This window comes from Eriocheir sinensis, chromosome 15, assembly GCF_024679095.1.
Source record: "Eriocheir sinensis breed Jianghai 21 chromosome 15, ASM2467909v1, whole genome shotgun sequence".
Lineage (NCBI taxonomy): Eukaryota > Metazoa > Arthropoda > Malacostraca > Decapoda > Varunidae > Eriocheir > Eriocheir sinensis.
Window position 1 is genome coordinate 6,478,833 of NC_066523.1, and position 24,141 is coordinate 6,502,973.

The following is a 24,141-nucleotide window of genomic DNA, read 5'->3' on the forward strand; positions in this document are numbered from 1 at the left end:
CCTCCCATGAATCCACACGCTCCATTTGCTTTGATCATTTTATTATAACTCACAGGTCTCTTCCTCCTAGTACTGTATCATCCTTCAGTGGCCTTTCCTTTACCTTATAGTTAACCTCCCTGACTGTAGTGCCACATGACCTATGATGCCTGGCACATGTTATTGGCCCTTTATCTCCCTCCCTCCCGTATCCCTAAGTTCCTCTTTTCCAGAACTTTTTGTAACATTCACAAGATTTCTTCATCTGCAGGTCCTATTAAAATGAAATGAAGTAACTCAAGTGGTCTGTGATAGTGATGACTGTAGTTTGGGAATTTAATCTCAACACTATATATAAAACTTTATTTTGGTAAAAATTTGCATTCAAACCAGCTTAATGAGTGACTCCACCACTGCCAAGCAAGATTATTTAAATAAATGCAATATAAATTTAAAATAATAAATAACATGCACATAAATAAAATGCAGAGTAAAAATGCACCTTGCTTCCCACCACTCATGCAGGCTCTCACAGGCCAGATCATCAATGGCAATGCCTAATGTACAATGCCACTACTTCATTATGCACTATGGCTGTACTGTGTGATGCACCGCTCAGTAACAACTGCACGGTGCAGGAAATCCTGAGTCATGTCAATAGCCGTCCATTCATCACTGGGACACAACAGTGAGTACCAAAGGGATCCTTCTCTTGTAGCACAAACTATTATTCATGAGTTAAGGCTTGCATTTACCTTCACTCATCTTCCTCATTGTACAAAACGATTGGCAGATTTTAGAGGTGATTTGCAAGTGTTTTCATGCCTCAAAGACATACATGAGTAGAGTGTAACAGTTTATCCATCAAATGTGTTTTCCTCAATCAGTGTGTATTCATTTACAAATCAGAGAGCACCAACACAACAAACACCTCGATACAATTAATCAAGTGTTGGCTGAAGTGTCATCCATCATTGAGCCTGTGTGCCTCGGGCGTCTATCATAAACACTTTTGGGAGTCTCCTGCATCCCCTGCCTTGGCCGACACAATGGTGGAGGATGAAACAGCTCCTCGCACCTTCCTCCTTGCTCCCTGCCCCACTTGGCTGCTCTCTTCCAGGCTGTCCACAGAATATGGAAAGAAAGATGTTCTATTAGTATTCTTTGTTACCATAATTAAAGTCCCTGAATGCCACTCTAACTTTAAGTATGGTTCTGATACCTAGTTCCCTTCCAGAAATTTTCATCTAAGGGGTTCAATATATCAACTGGGGCATACACTGGGGGGCACATTGCCTTGCCCACCCTACAAAGTCAAATCCATGAGTTTCTCCAGGCAAATCTCCATGCAGACCCCCTTCCCATCCTAAGTACCTCATGGGAGAATCTATTGACTTGCTCAATCCACGAACTTTGTGGGCATCCCCTTTGTCTCCTCCACTCAGGATTATCTTTTACAGAAACAACCAGTGAGCAAGGTTGACTTCTAGGTAGTAATGCCACATGCCTGTATAGCTGGAGTTCGGATTTATAGACTATGCAGTCTCGTGGAGTAATCGCTGGTTTGACACAGTCGTTCCAGTAATATCCCATGATTTTGTGTAGGCACTTATTATGGACCCGCTCAACATGAGTATATGGCATTAGTATCTATGCAAGTGGACAAAGATTTGAATCTCAAAGTCACTTGTGCCCTGTCTTACAGTATGGCTGTGAGACATGGACACTGAAGTGAATGTGGAGAGGCGTGTCAATGCTTTTGGTACCAAGTGCCTTTGCAGGATTATGGGGTATCGCTGGAATGACTTTGTGATGAACCAGTGACTACTTCATGAAACTGAATCAAGGGCTGTTACCAGCTTAGTCTGTGAACACCCACTCCAGCTATATGGCCAAGTGGCATGCTTAGAAGTCCTAAAGTGTTTAAAGGGTTGTTTCTGTCTGAGACTACTGTAAATCATGGCTGGGACGAGTCAATTGATCCTTGGAGGGATGGGATGGGTGGTTGCATAGAGGCTTGCCATGGGTGGAGTCAGTGGGTGAGTGAAGTGATGCACCTCCTGGTATATGCTCCCCATTAGTTCCTGTAGTTAGCTAGTATTTATTTATTACTTATTACCAAAGGCATCAATCTGTCTCTTCACGTCACCGCTTAGTGTCCATGTTTCACAGCCATAGAGTAAGACAGGGAACACAGGGAGTGCAAGCGATGAAGGTCCAGGATCTTTGCCTTTCTGCACAGGTATTAGCAATGCCATATATCTTGCTGAGTGAATCCACAGTACCATTCCTTACTAACTGTCCTCTGTGTATTGAATTCCACCACAGTGCTTCATCTTTTTCTATCTTTTATTGATGTTTTTAAGCTGACTACCCTTCTGAACTTGGTAAATGCATGCCTCCAACAACCCCCGCAGCCTCACTGCACATTTTCTCCTTCCTTCAACTCTAATTTTTACCTACTGTTTGTAGGAGCAGTGTTTTGGGGCCTTTTTTGTTTTTTGTTACTTAATTTTTTTTTTGTCATTGAACTGCCTCCTTTGAAAAAAAAAAAAAAAAAAAAAGTCTCCATGATGGTCAATACATCCAGCTTCCCCCTCTTAAAGCTTTCAAGACTCCCTCTCCTCATGCAATTATCCACTATTTCATTCAGTCAAGGAATCTACCCTGGACACAACTTTTCCTCACCTTTCATCATTTTCCAACTTGCTGTCTTCGGCAGTTTTCACGTCGTCCAACACCTCCTGGTTATTCTCCTCTTCGTTCTTGTGCTGTGGAGTGTCTGCTCCTTCCTGATACATCCTGTTGATGATGCCTCCGCCTTGGGTAAACGTTTGATCATGTGATGACAAATCCAACTTGTCTACTTGCTCCTGTTTCTTTACTCCACCTTTCTTCTTTCTTTTGTGAATTTCTTCCTGATAAGCTGGATTGGCAATGATGACTGAGGGGTCCTCTAAATCTGCAGCATTACTTTGGAAACTCACATCTTCCTTCAGCCTTTCAAATTTAAATCCTTTTTTTCCACTGGATACTTCATTATTAGTTCCTCGACTCTGTGGTTCCTCTCTCTCAGCTGAGCTCTCTGCCTTGCCGTCGGGTGTGCTTCTATCAACTGCCTCTTGTTCTTGACCTGATGGCTCCCTAGCTGTGGTCTGGCCTGTCATTGTGTCCATCTGAAAATATGAGGTTAATTTAATCCATGTGTATATCATTCTTCCTGTCCACTCTGGTGCTTATTTGATTAACCATTTGAGTACTGAACAGTAGGGCACCTGGTGTGTCACACAATGATGTGGTGCCTAAATACAGTATATTTCATGAGACAATTCCAGCACTGAACTCCATCTTGGGGTTTTACTACTGATGTGGTGGGAAAGCAATTCATTTTACCTGTAATATAAACATGCTGCTGGTAACTTTCATATGTACAGTTGCAGATAAAACAACAACTCATTGGTACCCACCTGGTATGGCTGGGAGCCTGGCATCCCCACCTCCATGGCAGACACCAAGGCCAGCTGGTCTGCTGCCATCTTTCTCTTGCGGTACATATAGCACCCGCCTCCCAGCAGGCCAGAGAGGAGAGCAACAGCAAACAACCCACCTGGATACAGTAAGAAGCTTCAGTACGTTACACTCATGTGATCTATAATATATGGAAACTTGTTTCATCAGTCATCTAGAAATAATCCTTTGTAAATCCTTGAATATCTAAAACTGAAGTAATGTTCATAGAAGAGATTTAAAACAAAAAAGATTCACTAGATAAAAAAACTTACAAATACTTATTTCCTATTTCAAATACCATATCCTCCTAAATGGGGAAAGAGATCCCCTGTGCAATGATTCACACAACTTCTTCTAACACAATTTCCTGCTCTAAATTCACTCTTTTCATGAACTTTCTGCACATTTCCAAACCCTTTGCTGTTGTGGGTGGCTTCAGGACTGTAGTTGGCATCTGCTGGGGCAGAGACCACATGGTCACCTCAGGCTCAGGCCTCTGTCCCTGGTCCAACATATTTTTTCCCTTTCCATCTCTCTCTCTTTTGTCTGCTTTCCACTTTTTCTTTCCCTAAGACTTGAGAGGCTTGCTGAGAGGATTAAAGGCTAACCACATGTTCAGCCATGAATGGCCTAAGAGTGCCACGGGCAAGGTGGTTACTTCCCCCACTTTCTCAAAGGCTCACAGTGTCTTTGGGGATAGCCCCCTCAACAATTCAATCCCCAGATTTCCTTAGTTTTAATGACCCGGCTCTGTTCTTGACTTTAGCTACGGATTGCACTCTACAGTACATGCCCAAACAGCTACACCTGCCTTCCTAATTATTTACCTCCTCTTTCTCAGTACACACTTCCCCTATCTTCCTCATTCCCTTCCTACTTCCTGCTTTCTTTTTGCCATTGTTGAACTATACTACAAAGCTATCTACAGTCCAGATTGTTAACTACTTTTAGTCTTAGTCTCTTCACTACTGCAGCTTATATTTCCCTTTCTATGTCTCCCTAAAAATAACACACCTCTCTAAAAATGCATACACGACATGTGGGCAAGGTAACCTTCCACACCCAGCCTGATGGATGGAATCAAAACTGGGCCCTCAGTTTCAAAGTGAGGCATACTAACCACTACACCATGAAGGCATTTTAGTTAAAGCAGAGCACTCAAGTTTTTTGCCTTTAGCTTTAACCAGTTAGGAAAGCAGTTATAGATCTGTTTGTTTGTCTGGCAGTTACTAAAATATTTCATAAATGCATTGGCATTCAATCACCAAATACATAAGAGAACATCTTTTGATGAATATCTTAAGCTGATTAACTCTTTGAAAAACTCTGATAAAAACTGGCTAAATGACTGCAAATTAATGATAAAAACTGACTGACAAAGATTTAATGTGACCATCTGGTTTGTGAGAAGACAATTAGGCTGTTAATATGGCAGAAGACATATTCATTGGAATATGATGTTTCATCATGTGCAAGCTTCCTCACCTATAATCCAGGGTATGGGATCTTGGTCACCCCTGGAGAAGTGACAGTCATTGGAGGGTGAGATGAAAACTGTGTGATTGAGAAAGTCTGCTTCTTCCCACTTCTCACGGCTCAGCTCAGCAATGAAGGAAGCCTGGAAATGCACAACAGCAGTTTAAGAATCTGTCACATTAAAAAGATATTTCCAACATAATTATCCATTTGTTTCTTATGTGTCCCAGGTGGAGAAGTTGAGCTTTGAGGAATAGTAACTTCCACACAGTCAGAGGAGTGATTTCATGGCAAGATGGGCCAAGCTAGCACTGGGTTATCCAAACCCTGACTGGGAATAATCACAGTTGAGCTCCTTGGGTCCCTCAATAGTCTGAGCCTTAAGGGTTAGAAATGATGACCTAACTTTGGTAAATGCCCCCTTTGCTATGACTTTACACAACCACAAAGCTTTTGGAACATACAATCCCGAACCACTGTGCTGTCAAAGAATTTGCCCATGGAGAATTATTGGGAAATAGTCTATAAATAGAGGCAGTTCATGTGAAGAGCAGTAAAAAGTTGGAGGATAATGACATATATGGATTTGGAGGTAAGACAACACAAGGATGGCTATAATCCTATAAACTACTGCTAGGTAATAAAACTTAGATACATACACATATGTAGGTTCTCCACAGACAGTTATGTCATTTGCATACCTTAAATTTCCAAGGTTCTATGCAGGGTTGGCAATGATTAAATCAAATTAATTTAATCAAATGATTAAATCATTGATTTTTTACTAAAAATCTAGTTTATTTTTTTTTTTTTTTTACTAAAAGTATTCCATAAGTTAAATGATGTGCTCCAAAGATGGTAAAGTAAAACCACCTATTCATGTTTTATACTAGGTAAAAAATCAGCCTCCTTTAATCTTTACTAACTTGCCAGGCAATGTATCATAATAATAACCAAGGTTAGCAACCAAACCGTAACAGAATAAAAGTAGGTATTCTTCTGTATGGTAATAATATAATATGCTGTCATGAAAATGACAACTTCAGGCAACTCTATGTCCTAAACCTGGTCCTGTACTAACTACAAACAAGTACTGAACAAGTATGTATCTGGATCCTTGACTGTGCTCAGACTTACAGGCCCTAAACTTAAATATATATATATATATATATATATATATATATATATATATATATATAGAGAGAGAGAGAGAGAGAGAGAGAGAGAGAGAGAGAGAGAGAGAGAGAGAGAGAGAGAGAGAGAGAGAATATCAACGATTTGATTAAAAAATAAAATAAAAATAAAAATCACCAACCCTGGTTCTCTGTGATTCCATTCCCTGATCTTTAAATTTTCCAAATCAGTCTAATCTTCAAGTAACAAATCAGTTGTCTCTCAGCCTTGAGGTACATCCTTCGTAGGACACATTATGGTCTGGATCTTAATTAATCAAAACCGTCTCCACAATATCATGATGAAGCTTGAAAGTTTCTTCACAAATCTTCCCTCCTAATATTATACTCCTTGAAGCTCAGGGAGGGTCTAGAGATAGGGGCTGAAGATAAATGTGAGAAGTGTGCTCCTTGTAGCCTGGCCCCTTGCTTTAACCTGGTAGCAGCGACGGGCCAAATTTGTGGCTTTACCATGTACCAGTGACGGGCCAAATTTTTGCCATGATATAAACCCCCCAAAATAGATGATGCATAAACTGATCACAAATCCATTTATATATTATGAAATGATTTGTGTGAGTGATGATTTTTTATCATTAATTTGCTTAGAGGGGCCTTTCAGAAACATGATCCCTGCAGCTACCGTGTTAAGCTTTGGTACCTGACAACTAATTTTGCATTGTCCTGCACTTCTACTTTTCTCTAGTTGCCACTCCTTTCCCAATCCATTATGAATAATTACAACATTCCTTCCCTTCATGTAACTTTGAAATTTCATATATATATTATTTAGCACTTCAGTAAGCTTCCAGTTACGTGCATTAATGCAGCCAAGACCTTGCAAATAAATGAAAAATCAAGATAATGTCAAAGGAATTTTGAGAATTTTGACCCTCAAAGACGCAGATTCAAAATTACAGTAGTCATAGTTTTGCACACCCGACTTGTTCTTTTTACAGCAAGATTTGACCGTGTGAACTTTTGGATTAGGATATTATAGATATAATGCAATACAACAAGCCTTCAATGCAGCATTCAAATCCCTCCCCCAAACACTACCTCACCTCTATGGCAACAAAGGAGGAGTTGTGCATGTTGAACTCTCTCTCAGGCACCCGGGCGTACAGAAACACCGGGGCGTGGGGGGCGATGGGTAGCAGGAGGCCAGGGATCAGCACGCGCTCATTCTGGTTGGAGGTGACGAAGGTGTACTTCCAGCTGTGGCGGGTGCTGTTACGGTACTGATACTGGTGGAAAGAGGAAGAAGGAATAAGAATGTTAGAACTTTCCACACTTCCATTCAATTCACATTCATCCATGTGGGATATATATATATATATATATATATATATATATATATATATATATATATATATATATATATATATATATATATATATATATATATATATATATATATATATATATATATATATATTAAAGATCTATGGTGACGCACACATTCTTACCTCACTCCTACACCCATGCTACTGCTTCTTGCAACTGCAAGAAGCTTATGTTCCTTTTTAAAGACTAATGTCCAAAAGAAATATCTTAAGGCGTCCTGCAAGACTTTTTCATACCTATCACGGAATCACTCTTCCCTGACTGTAGCACACAACTTTCTACCTTTCTCTAACTAATTCTGTTGCCATTTTAATGAATGATAAAAATCTGATCGCACCAAACTTTTCCTTATAATCATTCTTTAGGTAGCTAATTAGTCTGAATTTAGGCTTTTATTCATCATTTTCTCATACATATAGTACCTTCCTTACTTTCCCTTTTTATGAAAAATTAAAACTTGCCTTATTCACACTAGGTAGCAAACACTACAACCCATATGTATAAACTGCATTTAAATAAATCTTCTACATTTAGCTGTGCCTTCTTTTATTTCTGAGGGTGTTGAGGGAAATGATCTATAGTGGTACGGTATGTGATCAGGAGCAGTAGAGGACTCCAGGCGACTTACAACAATGAGGAAGGTGATGTCGAGGGGCACGTGGCAGTGGTTGATGATGGCCGTGGCTTCAATGTGTTCCTCCAGGATGTTGAGAACACATGATGATACATAATTGTGCAGGTGACACACTCCTCCATCTAGAAGCAATAGTATTTCCTGGTTACTGATATTGTTACACAAGGACACCCAGGAGTCTACACCAAGTCAGTCAGCCTATATATGACACCTCCTGTATCTTCCTGTGTTAATGCAAAGGTCAAAAGCCCGTTGTGCTATGACGGAACCACTCTACTCTCAATCTGCTTGGGACCGAGGCTGTTTATGTTAGCACATTTGGTGAAAACTACACGTTAATCAGGTGAAACTTGACGGATCTCTCATAAATTGATGGTCTGTATTGGCTGAAATCTGAAGACAATTTTACATTCCCTCCCCACACAATAAAAAAAAGCCAAGGAAGACGCATCACGTAGGACAAATAACGAACTGCAATTTAAGCCTCCCCCCCACCCCCCATCCCTAAGGCTTACATGAATTTCTCAAATGTTTCGAAATAAGCAGAAAACCTCATCACTGCCACTTAAGTACTGCAAGCTTCTTGTTAATACCTAACAAGAAATTAATCTAAGCTCAGGAGAAATAATTTTTGCCGTAGTTGGGAATCGAACCGTGACCAGCAGTATGCAAAGTCAGCGCTCTACCTAGTGGACTTCAGAAAGGGCAATAGCTCAATAGATAATATTACCAAAGGGGGTCACGTGGGCTGAAACCATGTCCTTAAAGGAAAGCATGATAGAGTGCGTAATATAAAAAAAATGGGACCCTAAGAGCTTGAAAGATAAAAATAAGAAAAAAATATAAAACAAAAGCTGGAGCTGATGAAATGCATTTATGTTATGCTGGCTGCTGCAATACTGCGGTAAACCATTATGTATTATACTTAGAAAATTGAGAGAGAGAGAGAGAGAGAGAGAGAGAGAGAGAGAGAGAGAGAGAGAGAGAGAGCAATTAAACCAAACCACAGAAATCATAATCTTCATCATCCTCATCCGTGCCATTCATTCTACATCCTTCTCTTTCGCATCGTCTTACATGGCAGAGGTCAAACGTTAAAATTCGTGACCATCCCCCTATAGGGCAGATGTCAAACGTTAAAATTTGTGAACATCCCCCTATAACTTAACAAAGGATTACTATGGGTGGGTCATCTGCGTTTAGTTATCCTCTGCTGACTAATCCTTCCTATGACGATAAAAAAAAAATCAATGCAGCCACAGCAACCCCGCAGACATAACATTGGTGGTATCAAAAGAACCGATATAAAATAAGCCACTGGGCTGAACGGGTGATATTAAGATAATAAAAAGTTCAGATACAAGATACTGAATGACTCTAAAGGGTCACAAAAGGTCACTGATTTAATGTAATACCAGCTAGCAAAAAAACTTAAGATATACTAGCGAGCAGAGGAAACATCACGGTATGCGGCGTGGGAGTCGTGAGGAGGAGGAGGAAGAAGGGGAGAGGATGGTGGGGGAGAGGAGATGGGGAGGAGGAGGAAGAAGGGGAGAGGATGGTGGGGGAGAGGAGATGGGGAGGAGGAAGAAAGGGGGCGGGCCATGGGGAGGGGCGACGTAACGGTACGGGCGGAGGTGGGAGAGATAGCCAGGCTGGTGGTGTGGAATGCAGCAGCTCGGGGGAACCTCCATGGCCAGCACAACGCCTGACTCATCCACAGGGAGCGTCAACTGGTCATACTTTCACTAGGATGCCTATAGCTGTAGATCCCTGAAAGTTCCCTGCCTACTGAACCGAGACGAACAACAAACAGGGGGAGGTGGAAACGCGCGGCCCCACCACCTGTTGACCCGTCTTGGTTTGCGCTATTCCCCCCCCCCCCCTTCCTACCCCATTACCCACCGCCACCACCACCAACAACAACCCTCCCTACCAACCACCACCACCACCAACACCCCTCCCTACCAACCACCACCACCACCAACAACAACAACAACCCTCCGTACTACCACCACCACCATCAACACTCCTCCCTATCAACTACCACCAACACCCCTCCCTACCAACCACCACCACCAACAACAACAACAACCCTCCGTACTACCACCACCACCATCAACACTCCTCCCTACCAACCACCACCACCACCGAAACCCCAACCTTCTACCCACCATCACCTACACCCTCCCCACCATCACCAACACCCGGGGCAAGCCAGCCACGTATACCACCACATCACCACACCATCACATCTCCACTGCACCCCCTCCAGTAGACAAGGGGATAGATAATGAGATGAAGCCACTAGCTGTCATGTTCGAAAAATTTAAGTTATGGTGAATAAGGAAAAAAATATGTACTCTGGTTACCTCTCGCATGAGGATAAAGTTTCTCAAGTATTGCCTACCTACAAACAGAGAGAGAGAGAGAGAGAGAGAGAGAGAGAGAGAGAGAGAGAGAGAACGATATCCTCACATGGGAAGAACTGCCAAAACTCATACCTGGACCTCATTAACAAGAACGAGCCCCTCAATAACGAACCTCCACACACGGAAACGGGAAGGTCAGGCGAGCGGTACTTATGTGACGGGCCAATGGAGAGGTGTGCACAACATGATAAACATCCAGGAAAACAAAACAAGAGAAACACTGCCCCGCGGCCACTGGGGTCCAGCAGAGGATGCCAGGTGTGGGATTTCTTCTACCTTTGCTTGGCTCGCGCGTCGCCCCTCGCCTTGCTCGACACCATGGGTCCTGGCACTGGAGTATCATATTGGCTCGTTAAGGCAAAATACAGCCGCTGCATCAAAACGGCTGGTGGCTAATCGTACTACATATGACAGGCAAAATGGGGATAGTGTTTGAATATGGGAAGGGATATGTCATAATGAAAAGAATGGATCGGTAAATATCATAACCCCGCACCCCCACAAACTTGGGGATACATAAATTTTTGTTTGTGAAGGGGGGGGGGGGGGGGGGGGGTTTAGATGAACTGATTCAGAAACTATTGGGGTTCCAGGGTAGGTTCACATCCCAATCCTCCCTCTATCTTTCTTTTTTTTGGCGGGGTGGGGCCACTAACTGCCCCCTCCCCCCGCCAAACCGAGTTACAAGTCCCTTCTTTTAATTTGATTGACGGCCGACTGTAACCCAAAGAACAAAGTAACAATAACAGGTTGTCGACCTGAACCAGCTATAGTGTTTGCACGTCAAGGTCATTGATTTTTTTTTTAATAAAATTTACTACTATTCGTAAGTGAAACAGAGCTTGCGATATACTACAAACATAGGATTTTTAATATAGGATATAGCGATATCTATACTTCAAACATAAGTATATATTAGCGACACATTACACACAGGACTTTTTACAGTGGAGGGTTTCGCAGTCCGCGGCAGATAGTTGGATAGGAAGTGGGAAGCCGGCTTTTACATGCTCCACCGGAAGGGACGGGTCGTTACTGCCATTATTTCTCGCTGCAGGCTACATTCTTGCTTATTTGAAGGAGAATATTCTGTGACTACCAATAAAAAAAAAGCTCCCAATCTGTGTACTTACAAACTCGATCCCCCCATAAAAACTGATACATTTCATTGAGTAGCAGACAGAGGAAGCCAGGCGTTGCTTTTGAACGTCCTCGTCCTCGACTCACCTTCACTGGCGGCGGAGAGCACGAGGGTCAGGGTCACCAGGGAGGCGGCGAGCCAACCCATCCTGGTGGAGCTTGGCGTGGTGGGGACTCCTGGAGGCTGCTAGCAGGGCTATGGTAAGGCCGCCGACACACTCACGCTCCCATGGCTCTCGTCTACATATCACGGAGCAGCCAATCGGTGTGACATTACCTGTGGCATGTCACTATGCAGGACGGTCAGCCTAGTTTGTTCTCGTGTGTCAGCACCGGGCGAGGAAGTTATTAATCCTTAACTAGTGCTTTTGTGATGGCTTGTCCACCGCCTCTCATTCACGTCCGCGGTCTGCGTCACCAGCACCGTTCATGCAGCACACATTCCTGGGTCTCCTTCAGCCGCGTGTTCTAGAGCTGGACTCACGAGTGACTCTTGCCATCCTGCCGCCGCCGCCACTCAGCCTGCCAGACCCCATCCAATGCCTCACTGCTTTGCCTTCCCGGTAACCCAACGCCACGCTGAGCACAAAGCACGCAGTGTTGTGGCAGCTGCCGTCTTTGTAGCGTTACTTCAGGCTTGCCACACTTCTCGCACTCCCTCTCTACATCCCACAACGACACACTGGCCGCCGCGGACGTGAGTTCACCTCACCGCGGGCCGCAGGGCGGGACTACGGGAGGGAAACTCGCGGTTGCCGACTAAACATTCTTTGTAGTTCCGCATCATTTGATTCAGTGTTTAGCGAGCACACCTGACCAGAATGTCTTGCTGCACCGATTGATGGGTGTGAATAAGGGAGGATGCGTGGCGTGGCACGTTTTTATAGGAACAAACGTGTCCGTTGTGGCCGTGGAGCAACAAGTGGAAAGTGCTCAGGTGTGTCGTCACTCGCCAGGCCGAGGAGGTGCCAGCGTTGTTGATTTTTTCTTGATATTATTTACCCCAAAAGAAACAAGCATGTGGAATACTTTTGCTGCCATTTTTATTGTATGCAGGAAGGTTTCAGTCTGAACTTCAGCGTACCTGGACGAGGCTGCCAGCGTTGTAGTTCCCTTCTCCCCCTTACCGTAATGCCTCGGGTGAATCCCACGCTTCACTCTCTGGTTCCGGTTGTTCACCCCTCGTGTTTGCGAGCTGACGCCGTTTTGATGGACAACAGAGGTTAAACAGAGAGTCGTCACTAGTAACAGGTTTATGAAACAGGTAACAGGCACCGTTGACGGCGGGAGACAAAAAGCGTGATCGGACCTGCAGCGGCACCTAGGGATTGGTGGTGGTGGTGGCGCTGCCCTGCCCTCCCGGGTGCAGGGGGGAGGCAGGCCACGGGGGGGGTTGGATTGAGACACTTTATTACATACTATTTCAGTCAACATGGTGATGACTTCATGACAGGTGAATTTGGAATGGCGTATGAGTAGCTGAGGCGGTTATGGTATGACAGTTATTAAAAATCACATGATCGTCTTGAGGTCTGATACAACAGGAAAAACAAACTGAATTAGTCCTGCATTCCCACTCCCGCACTCCAATAAATAAAGCCCTGGTGTGCTGAGGGGCGCCGAGCTCGCGTGGGCGTCCCACCTATTTACACACTAGCATGGTAGGTATACAATAGTACAAAATATATGGTCTTCATAAAGAACGGTACTGGACACGCTCACTCTACATTATATAATAACATAATAACGTAAATAACTATCTTGATTGCTGATGAAGGAATATTTACAGGAGAGGGGCAAGAACAGAGGAAGTAAGAGGGAATATTATTAAGTTAGGAGTGAAGACAGAGGATGAAGGAGCATCCTTCGCACACACATTCACTCAACACAACACACGAGCCACGTCACCGCACAGGGAACAGGCGGGTGGCGGGGCGGGGCACACTCACGCTCTGAAGAACAACGAACGAGGCAACAAGGAAGTGATCGGACGTGGCTCCGCATGACAGGAGTGATCAACGAGCTTCTTAGTTTACACTGACTTGGACATCAACACTCGACTGGACGTCAGGCGTTTCTCCCACTGGGTTTGTTCGCCTCTCGAGAAGCCGGCGAGGGCTGGGGGAGGGGAGCAGCGTCTGGAGGGCCACCTGCAGTACCTGAGTGTGAGGTTCCCTTCCCCAGGCCCCCGCGGGACGCACATATGAGTGATTGCCTGTCGTTAACTAGACTGGCAGGCGCTGAATTGATGAAGAATAAGTACGCGACAACGAATAGCTTACTGGCGAGAATGGCAATAACAAACTCATGTTCCCGGGTCACGTGGCAGTGGAGAGATCTCAGGGCCGGGCAGAGTTATCTTTCCTTGGATGACAACATCACTAGCAAGGATAGGCAGACTAGTGATCAGGCTGGCCGTAGGTCAATGATGGTTGTTGAGGAGGGCTGTAGGAGTAGGAAGGCGACGTGGGTGGGTCATAGGAGTAGGAGGGCGCGGGGGTGACGGCTGGCTTGGAGGGCAGCGGGAGGGGCTTCAGGGTGGTGGTGTAGGTGGGGGCGGGGGCAAAGAGCCTCGTCAGGTCCAGCAAGGAGGCGATGTTGATGGTCGGCAGGGGAGGAGGTGGAGGGAAGTCGGCGGAGGCTCCTACGCGGATCAGATCTCCCACACCGCCCCCGATGGCTGTGGCGATGCCTCCCGCAGACTCCACGAAGGCGCCGCCGAGCTTGAGCCCAGCATTGAAGGTGGCGGCGCCGATGTCCAGACCCGAGGAGCCCAGGCGCGCGAGGATCTTGCCCTTGATGGCCAGCGTGTCCTGGATGAGGCGGATGAAGATGTCCAGCGCATCGCGGATGATGTCGTTCTTGGCCTCTAGGAAGACGGCCAGCTCGTCGGAGTTCTCGGCCAAAACGTCGCTGATGGCGTAGCTCAGCGGCTGACTGGCACGGATGATCTCAGCGATGACGCGCGCCTTGATGCCCGGCACCTGTGTGGGAGGGGGGCGGGAGTGAGTCGGGCTCCTGGATACACCTGTATATATTAGGCTTGCATCTGTGTATTTCCGTCTCTCTATTCACCAGTCATTATTTTTACTTCGCTCAAAAAACACATTACAATTTACCTTTTACACTTATCTATTTGTGTATTGCTCATTATTTTTTTTTTCCTTCCATGTTGTGTAGTTCCTTCTCTGAATTGACCTGTCTGGTTTTAATCATCTCTATTGACACATCAGAAAAAAAAAACTCGTTGCCTTTGATTATTTGTATCCAGCTATTTGTATTTACCTGTTGCACTGACACATTCACTTACTTCTTTGTTGTGCTTTATGCATCTGCCTCTGTACTCACCTCTTTATTCCTGCTCCTATACAAAAATGCCCTGTCATTGCATTTTACAGAGTTGAAGGTAGTAATTAGGCCTTTTTTTCTATCCCTGAGCTCCTACAAATACTCTCATAACAGACTCCCGTTTCTATACAAACGACTCTGCATCCACCGGTTTATTCCTATTCCTATATAAAATACCCTGTCTAGATTTACCTATTTGCCTCTTGCTGTACTGAAAGTGGTATTTAGACTTTTTTTCCATCCCCGAACTCCTACAAATACTCTTATAACAGAAAATACCCAGTCAGGATTTACCCATTTACATTTTACAGAAGTGGAAGTAGTAATTACACTTTTTTTTTTACCCTTGAGGTCCTACAAATGCACTAATAACAGACTCCCGTGTAGAGTCATCAGGGAACACAAGGAACCCCCAACCCCCCTACCTGCAGCAACACTCGCAGAACGGAGGAGCTGAGCTGGCCGGCGAAGCGCAATCCACTGCCTGCCAAGTCCACGGCCGTCCTCACTCCATTGGCCTTGTTCTGCGCAATCCACCTGCGGGAGGAACAGTGTTAAGAACCTGTACGTGCGCGAAGGAGTATTCTTTCATTTTCTCGGTGGGGGAATTCGAGGTTTTAGTGGCGCGTGAGATTCAGAGGAAGAGAGAAAAATGGAGAAGAGAGGTCGAAGTTTTAAACGTATGCAAAGGTTTTGTGAGCAAGAAAGAAAAAGAATATAAGAGGGAAGTCGAGGTTTTAGTGGCACGTAAGATTCATAGGAAGAGAGAAAAATGGAGAGGTTGAACTTTTAAACGTATGCAAGGGTGGAGAAAACAGGGAAAATGAGGAATATGGAAGAAAAGGTTTTATGAGCGAGAAAGATAAAGAATATGAGAGGGAAGTCGAGGTTTTAGTGGCACGTAAGATACAGAGGAAGAGAGAAAAAAGAGAGGTCGAAGTTTTAAACGTACGTAAGGGTGGAGCTAAACAGGGTAAATGAGGACTAAGAAAGAAGGGGTTTTAGAGGTGAGAAAGATAAAGACGAAGAGGGATAGAGAAGAAGGGGAGAAGTCGATGTTTTGGTGGTGTCTGGAAGTACAACCTGAAGGGCTTTGTGAACGACGGGAGAAGTGTTACGTTTATTTGATCTAATTTAGTTTTACCCTTAGTCGGTTTTGTTTACCGGATAAAAAGTGAACTGTCGCCGTACAAGCTAACATCAATGAACGCTCGCCACGCATACAAACGAATATTAAGTATCAATCATACAGTGAAATGCTAAGTTCTTAAGTACGGGTGACTGCTGCATACTGGAAAGCCATAGTCCAAATAAATTTTGATATACGACTATGTCGGCGATGAATAACTCGTGCACTATTCAACACAACAATATCCATTCATATGCAGAGAAACACAAGATATCGAAGAAACTTTGAACTAAACTAATCATAAAAGACACATCCTTTCCTTGCTTGTCATAATTTCTATAACAATGGCTGTTATGATGCCATGAAATTTACTTACCTACTCACCTACTGCATCAACCACTCAGCTACTCACTCATTCAAGAATTCGACCATTCTACCATTATCATCAATAAAAAAAAACATTACGTCCATTCCCTCCTTATCACGTAACTTCGGCTGTTATGATGCCATGGAATTTATTTGTCACGAACCACGCTCACTCACTCACGGGTCAACCACTCAGCCAATTACTCCCTCCCTCACTCAAGACTTCAACCAATCACCCAATCCTTGCCTGGCGGCCTGAGCTCCTCCAGCGGCGGCGGCGGGCACGACGTCGGAGAGCACTTGCTTGGCGCCCAGACCCACGGTGGAGAGGGTCTGGCCGAGGCTCCCGACGAGACCTGAGGCTGTCTGCGCCCCCGTGGCCAGAAGGTTGGCGATGGCGTAGTGCGGGTTCTGGGTGGTGCCGTAACTGTTGCTGCTGCTGCCGAGGGGGAAGTCGAGGCTTTAGTGGCGCGTAAGATACAGAGGAAGAGAGAAAAAAGGGAGAGAAGGGAGGCGGATGGAAGAATAAATTTGGAAGAATGGAAGGATGGATAAAGTAAAACATTAATATAACAACGTAGGTCTGCCGCGCACCAACCTCTTGGAGGAGATGATGATGTTCCCGTGGTCTTCTTTGCTGTCGTCGCTGGTGAGGGAGATGGTAAGGGTGATGATGAAGAGGAAAGAGAGAAAGAAAAGAACCATTAGCATGTCAAAACCCAAACTTCGTCTCCCCCTAAGTCTAAACACAAACAACTCATCCATTTTAATTATTCCACCCGATAGTGACCTCTCTTTTGGCCACTCTTTACTTTTCTCTTTTATAGGAGCAGCGATTAGCGAGCTTTTTTGCTACACTTTCTTTTTGTTGTTCTTGAGTTGCTTCCTTTACTGTAGAAAAAAGTCCTCCTTAAAGATCACAATCATTAGCAACTCACAGCCAAAAACATTCCTTCCTTTCTCTCCTCGTCTTGCCTTTTAACACAAACTCATTAGAAAACATTAAGAAAACAAGTCTAATATACCATTGATTCCCTGCTTCAAGATCATAACCATTAGCTCTTTATTTCTACCCCCACCTCGAAAAAATAGCATTTCTTTCTTCCCACCCCAACTTTTGCATTTGAATTGGACACGAACTCGTAGGGAAAACCAACAAAAAATTCTACACCCAAAACTTCCTCCATAATGAACAGACAACAATCTCTTCTCATTATCTCGTCTCTCCCTTCCCAAGTCTTGCCTTCTAAAGAAACACAAAATCATGATAAAAAAAACAGTAATGAAGAAACCCAGACTCCCTCCTTAAATAAAAAGACAGGAACAGTAGGAGAGGAATAGTTGACATTGATAAGTTTAAAGCCAAAGTCACCGCCAGCTGTTAACTCATTATCATTATCATTTTTATCTATTCTTCCTTACTTTACTGTCACTTCAATTTTTAATAAATGTCCACTCATCAAGGGGACTCTGTTTGGGTCTATATCATTATTTTACTTTACCTTGATGCCCTTTCACGAATACCTATAACAATATCAATAATAACAACCCAGGAAACACTAAACAACACCTCAAAATAACAATAAACCCCAAAACCCATAAAACCTTCCCCAAAAATGAATATCCACCCCACAACACCTTCCCAAATACACACAGAAAAAAGACAAGAAAAGTATAAGCAACCCCAATAAACAATAAACAAACCCTAACCCAGCATTCATAAACACTAACAAACCATAAAACCTCCAAGAGAAACACACACTACACCTGCCTCAGCACAGCGTCACGACCACTTATCTAAACACGCAAGAGGGGCAGGTAAGGGCAAGGTCAGGGGCTAGGGGTGAGAGGTCAGGGTCACGTGAGGCCGTCCGGTCAGTGAGGTGCCGTCAGGAGCCTCCCGCCCGCCGCTCCTCGCCCGTGTCATCGTCCTCGCGTCGCCCAGTCAAGGTCATCGGCATCCTCCTCCTCTGAGTCACGGCCGCCGAGGGTCAGGGAGGCGTGGGAGGCGCACCTGGGCGTCTACCTGTGTGTATTTACCTGCCGCTGTCTTTGTGGCTGAAGGGATGATTAGCAGTCGGTATAGAGGTGTTTTGAAGTTTTTTATTTTAGTTTTCTTTGGTAGTTTGTCTCGTTTGTGTTGAAGTTACTTTTGTTTGTTTGTTAAGTTTGTTACGCGATTGAGGTGTTGAAGTTAATTTTGATTTGCTATTAAGCTTAGTTTGTTTAGCAGCCGAGATAGAAGTGTTGAAGTTAGTTTTGTTTGTTTTTAGTTTGTTACTTTGCCTGGTTTGCTTGTTTAGTTAGCTGTTTGTTTTGTTAGTTATTAAACAGAGTCTAGTCTACCCAAGGCGAATGTGTGGGTTCGAGCAACGTCCCAGCCATGTCTTCCTTGTTAGCCATGGAAGAGAAGCTCTGGGGGTGTTTGGGAAGCTCTGGGGGTGTTTGGGAAGCTCTGGGGGTGTTTGGGAAGCTCTGGGGGTGTTTGGGACGCTGGGGGGGTGGTTGGGGAGCTCTGGGGGTGTTTGGGAAGCCCTGGGGATGTTTGGGAAGCTCTGGGGGTGTTTGGGAAGCTCTGGGGGTGTTTGTGAAGCTCTGAGGGTGTTTGTGAAGCTCTGGGGGTGTTTGGGAAGCTCTGGGGGTGTTTGTGAAGTTCTGAGGGTGTTTAGGAAATTCTGGGGGTGTTTGTAAAGCTCTGAGGGTGTTTGGGAAGCTCTGGGGGTATTTGGGAAGCTCTGGAGGTGTTTAGAAAGCTCTAGGAGTATTTGTGAAGCTCTGGGGGTGTTTGTGAAGCTTTGAGGGTGTTTGTGAAGCTCTGGGGGTGTTTGGGAAGCTGTGGGGGTGTTTGGGAAGCTCTGGGGGTGTTTGGGAAGCTCTGGGGGTGTTTGGGAAGCTGTGGGTGTGTTTGGGAAGCTCTGGGGTGTTTGGGGAAGCTCTGGGGTGTTTGAGAAGCTCTGGGGGTGTTTGGGAAGCTCTGGGGGTGTTTGAGAAGCTCTGGCGATGTTTGGGAAGCTCTGGGGTGTTTGAGAAGCTCTGGGGGTGTTTGGGAAGCTCTGGGGGTGTTTGGGAAGCTCTGGGAGTGTTTGGGAAGCTCTGGGGGTGATCGGGAAGCTCTGGGGTGTTTGAAGCTCTGGGGTGTTTGGGAAGCTCTGGGAGTGTTTGGGAAGCTCTGGGGGTGATCGGGAAGCTCTGGGGGTGTTTGGGAAGCTCTGGGGGTGTTTGGGAAGCTCTGGGAGTGTTTGGGAAGGTCTGCGGGTGTTTTGGAAGCTCTGGGGGTGTTTGGGAAGCTCTGGGGGTGTTTGGGAAGCTCTGGGGGTGTTTGGGAAGCTCTGGGGGTGTTTGGGAAGCTCTGGGGGTGTTTGGGAAGCTCTGGGGGTGTTTGGGAAGCTCTGGGGTGTTTGAGAAGCTCTGGGAGTGTTTGGGAAGGTCTGCGGGTGTTTTGGAAGCTCTGGGGTGTTTGGGAAGCTCTGGGGTGTTTGGGAAGCTCTGGGGTGTTTGGGAAGGTCTGGGGTGTTTGGGAAGCTCTGGGGGTGTTTGGGAAGCTCTGGGGTGTTTGGGATGCTCTGGGGTGTTTGGGAAGCTCTGGGGGTGTTTGGGAAGCTCTGGGGGTGTTTGGGAAGCTCTGGGGGTGTTTGGGAAGCTCTGGGGGTGTTTGGGAAGCTCTGGGAGTGTTTGGGAAGGTCTGGGGGTGTTTGGGAAGCTCTGGGGGTGTTTGGGAAGCTCTGGGGGTGTTTGGGAAGCTCTGGGAGAGTTTGGGAAGCACGTGTAGCAAATGCAGTTCGTGAAAATCTGCTACAATTACTACATGGACTACTGCTGTGTCCTCTACCGTTACTCGTTCTCCTCCTTTCACTACTACTACTACTACTACTACTACTACTACTACTACTACTACTACTACAATCCAAGGAACTGCAAAAGCGTAGTAGTAGTGGCGTAGCGTAGCAGTCATGCATAAGTGGTTCCTCCGTTGCTGTGCGCTTGACAAGTATGCTAGTGGAAAGATTACTCGTTAGTCTTGGTCACTGTGGGTCGAGCAGCTACATACAGAGGGGGGGAGTGGGCGTCATAGAATAGTACAGTTTGGCAAACATCATCAGAAGCGCCATGTTGATACTAGAAGAGTCCCGCGAAGTTCAAACTGACGCTGATGCAATAGTGTTTTTGGTGTTCTAAGTAGCTTCTTCGAGATCCTGACGATACTTAGAGGAGAAGAAAACTCAACTATTATATCAGCATCCGTTTGAATCTCGCGCGTCTCTTTTGGTAGTAACATGGCGCCAGGGATGAAGGTTGACGAACTCTTCTACTCTATGGCTCTAGTGGGGGTGAGGGGGGAGGCTGAGGGTGAGGGTGAGGGTGCATGTGGGTGTATACGTACTGGGGAGCTCCGTAAAGTTGGGCGACCTGACGGACCTCTCGACGCAGTACATCCTTCGGGATGGAGATCAGCTCGTACTCAACCTGTGACGGGGGATGAAGGAGTGAGTGGACGGGTCATGGAGGAGGAAACGGAGGAATAAAGGAAAGAAGGGATGGAGGGATTGAAGTATACATGGAAGAGGAAACAGAGAATTAAGGGGTGAGGGGATGGAAGTCCTCCTGGATAGATGTGAGGAACGCATAGATAGAACGTAATGTAATTGAAGGGAATGGATCGTAATGGATGAAGGGAATAGAAGGAATAGGAGAATGGCAAGGGGTAAGTAAACAAGGTATTTGGATAGAGGGAAAGAATGGAATGAACAAAGAAATGGAACGTAATGAAAGGCAAGAAAATGGAAGGGACTGGATTGACTGGAAGAACGACAAAACAAACACAAGCCCGCACCTCTTTCTTTATGTCATTTCCCTGCTTGTCGCCTGAGCCGTCGGCGGGTAGGGTGGGCACCAGCAGCAGCAGCCCCTCCTCATGGGCCTCCACCAGGTTGTCCTCGGCGTGCTCCTTCGGCAGGGGCGCCGCCGCCACCAACGCCACCAGAGTCGTCAACGCGGCTGTCGTTGAAAGTCTCATCCTGCAACAAGGGAGAAATGTGTTAGGTGAGTCGTCGCTGCGTGGGCATATTCCAACTTAGAGAAGGGAAATACGCGGGCCGGCCTGGCGAGGGGCAACATTCAAGGGGAACGTTGTGTTTCCTCTCATCTTAATCGATCACCTCAGAAAAAAAAAAAAATACCCTCACGCAAAGATTTTCTCACGGCTTTAGTTTCCCTCCCCATGAGCCGGAAATGAGTTATTTTGCTTAAGAAGATGATGGTCTATTCTTTCTTCATTTTTTCGGTCTTCCTTTCTCTTTTTCTATATTCCTTCTTTTTATTTTTTTTACCTTCACTGTTTGCTTTTTTGTGTTTCTTCTTACTTTCTTTCTTTTTTCCTTCCTTTCTTTCTTTCTTCCTTCCTTTTTTTTTTTTCTTCTTTTTCCTTCCCGCCTTCGTTTTACTTCCTTTTTAACTCTTAGGTTTTTGTGTTACGACTCTTGTATCTTTATAATATCTGAGGGTGCCACTCACGGGGGATGTTGCGTTTCTTTCCTAAACTTTCAGACTTTGTTATGATTCATTTTTATATAACACTTGATCATAAAAGTTGACCGTAGTTTTAAATTGTTCCATATTGTATTTTCTGTTATTAGATTTGCAGTTTTATATTTGTATTTGTGTTTGACTAAATTGTTTTGTGTTTTTTAAGTGCACTAAACTTTCTATGTGGTCAATAAACTGCTAACTAACCAATTTCACTGGTTAACCACACACACACACACACACACACACACACACACACACACACACACTTCCTTTTCCCTCGGTCTCGGAGGCGGTTCAAGCAAGTCACTGACGTTCACGTGTGTGCTTAGTATCGTTGTGTAACGTGAGGCGGGGGTTCCGGCGGCACATTCGACAACTTAAACGTTCGCGTGTGTGCTGAGCGCTCTTTCGTAACATCAACAGGTTTTAGAAGAACACTAGATAGTTTTAAGTTCCTGTGTGTGTTCAGCGATGTTGTGTAACGTGAGCGGGAGATTTTGTGCTAACACTGGATGGCTTTAAACACGTCATCCCAGACTCTAAGCTCACGCCGTCTCGCATCCATCCACGCGACAAACAAACAGCCTGACGCAGCACATCGCACACTGACGCAGCAGAAGCAACTGGCTATGGAGGGGAAGGGGAAGAGAAGGGGGCAGACACGAGGCAGCAGCCAACGAGATTCTGGTTGGTATTGCAAGATGCTTCCGCCTCTCACATAAACTTTTCCAAAGGCAGACAAGAATATCAGTCTGGTTCTAATGAGTGCTTTTTTAGGTTTATGGCAAAGAAGAAAGGTCAAGCTACCACCAGGGTCATTAAACTACCCCTGGAAACGCCCAAAACTCCTACGGAAGCCTCGTCAAATATGTGCATGGACGCCGAAGTGTTTAAAGTTCTAATGAGTGTTTTTTAGGTTCATGGTACAGAAAAAGAGTCAAGCTACCACAAGGGCCATAGAACTACCCCTGGAAACGCCCAAAACTCCTATGAAAACCGTGTCAAGTATGTGTGCATGGGCGCCGAAATAATTAAGAATATGACCCTTACCCCTCAACCTAACAGCCCAGGCGGCCGAAACCTCGTATTGATATTCACACCCAAACCACTTAACTGCTTATATATGGTGCAAATTCACTCCTGTCGCCGCCCGAGCCTTATGATCCCTGGTAACTAGTCGGCCGAAACCTTGTCTTAATTAATGTGCACAACCAAGCCACTTGACTCTTTATACAAGGGGCAAATTCACCGTCGCCACCCGAGCCTCATGATTCCTGGCAACGTTTTCTTCGCAATCCGCCGCCGCCGTAAGGTCGCGCGAGGCCTTTCTCCCGCGGGTGAATGTAAACCAGTGTTTGGAGGGGTGACGGGACTGTGGGCGCCTTCCCGGACCCGGCACGTCCCAGGGTGGGGTGAAGGGGGGCGGGCAGGTGTGCAAGCTGGACCTCTCACCTGCCGGCCGCGTCCCATTGCCTTGCTCCCCTCCGCCTGCCCTCCCTGCCCTCCTCCGCCACCCTCCTCACCCCTGCCCCGGGCCGCCTTGTATGGTTCTCTTCTGCTACCTGTCTTGGGCGTCTTGTGGGCATACGATATTAAGACAGATAGATAGATGGATAGATAGAGAAAAAGAGAGAATCAGACTCCCAGACAACATAACCTCCCCGTATAACCGAACTATCTGTCTTGGGCGCTTTGTGGACTTACGATAAAAGAAAGATTAATGGAGAGATAGATAAAGTTAGAGAGACAGACAGAAAAAAACAGAACTAGACTCCCATATAACATAACCTTTCCTTATTATCACACTCCTCACCTATTAGATAGAGATAGACAGATAGATATTGAGAGAGGGAAAGAGAAAGCGCCAGATTCCCATGCAACACAAACACCCCAAATAACCCCACTCCCCACCCATCAGTACACACACACACACACACACACTACCCCTCACGTAACGTCCTTCTCCTTTCCCCTCCCTTTCCCTTTCCCCTCCCTTCCCCTTTCCCTCCCTTCCCCTTTCCCTCCCTTCCCCTTTCCCTCCCTTCCCCTTTCCCCTCCCTTCCCCTTTCCCTCCCTTCCTCG

The 24,141-nt window shown here is 45.5% G+C and overlaps 2 protein-coding genes across 5 annotated transcripts in view; both read right to left on the minus strand.

Annotated features, from left to right (window-relative positions):
• Positions 1-328: 328 nt before the first annotated feature.
• Positions 329-12,806, minus strand: LOC126998850 (uncharacterized). The gene is made up of 7 exons (XM_050861006.1): positions 11,778-12,806; positions 8,113-8,240; positions 7,202-7,384; positions 4,975-5,107; positions 3,447-3,586; positions 2,668-3,155; positions 329-1,100 (listed from the first exon to the last, which is right to left on the minus strand). Exons 1-7 carry the CDS (start codon positions 11,836-11,838, stop codon positions 980-982), a joined length of 1,254 nt encoding a protein of 417 aa, XP_050716963.1. The 5' UTR covers positions 11,839-12,806; the 3' UTR covers positions 329-979.
• Positions 12,807-12,928: 122 nt separating this feature from the next.
• The window catches only part of LOC126998849 (uncharacterized), an 82,340-nt gene continuing 71,127 nt past the window's right edge, over positions 12,929-24,141 (minus strand). For 2 of the 4 annotated variants that reach the window (XM_050861004.1, XM_050861001.1), the window contains exons 2-7: positions 21,365-21,548; positions 20,915-20,997; positions 17,132-17,179; positions 16,781-16,972; positions 15,464-15,575; positions 12,929-14,674 (exon numbers count right to left, since the gene is read on the minus strand). In XM_050861004.1, the coding sequence (XP_050716961.1) occupies positions 14,090-14,674; positions 15,464-15,575; positions 16,781-16,972; positions 17,132-17,179; positions 20,915-20,997; positions 21,365-21,547 (1,203 nt within the window). In that variant the 5' untranslated portion in view covers position 21,548 and the 3' untranslated portion in view covers positions 12,929-14,089. The remainder of the gene's footprint in view (positions 14,675-15,463; positions 15,576-16,780; positions 16,973-17,131; positions 17,180-20,914; positions 20,998-21,364; positions 21,549-24,141) is intronic. The other 2 variants (XM_050861002.1, XM_050861003.1) reach the window with 2 other exon arrangements.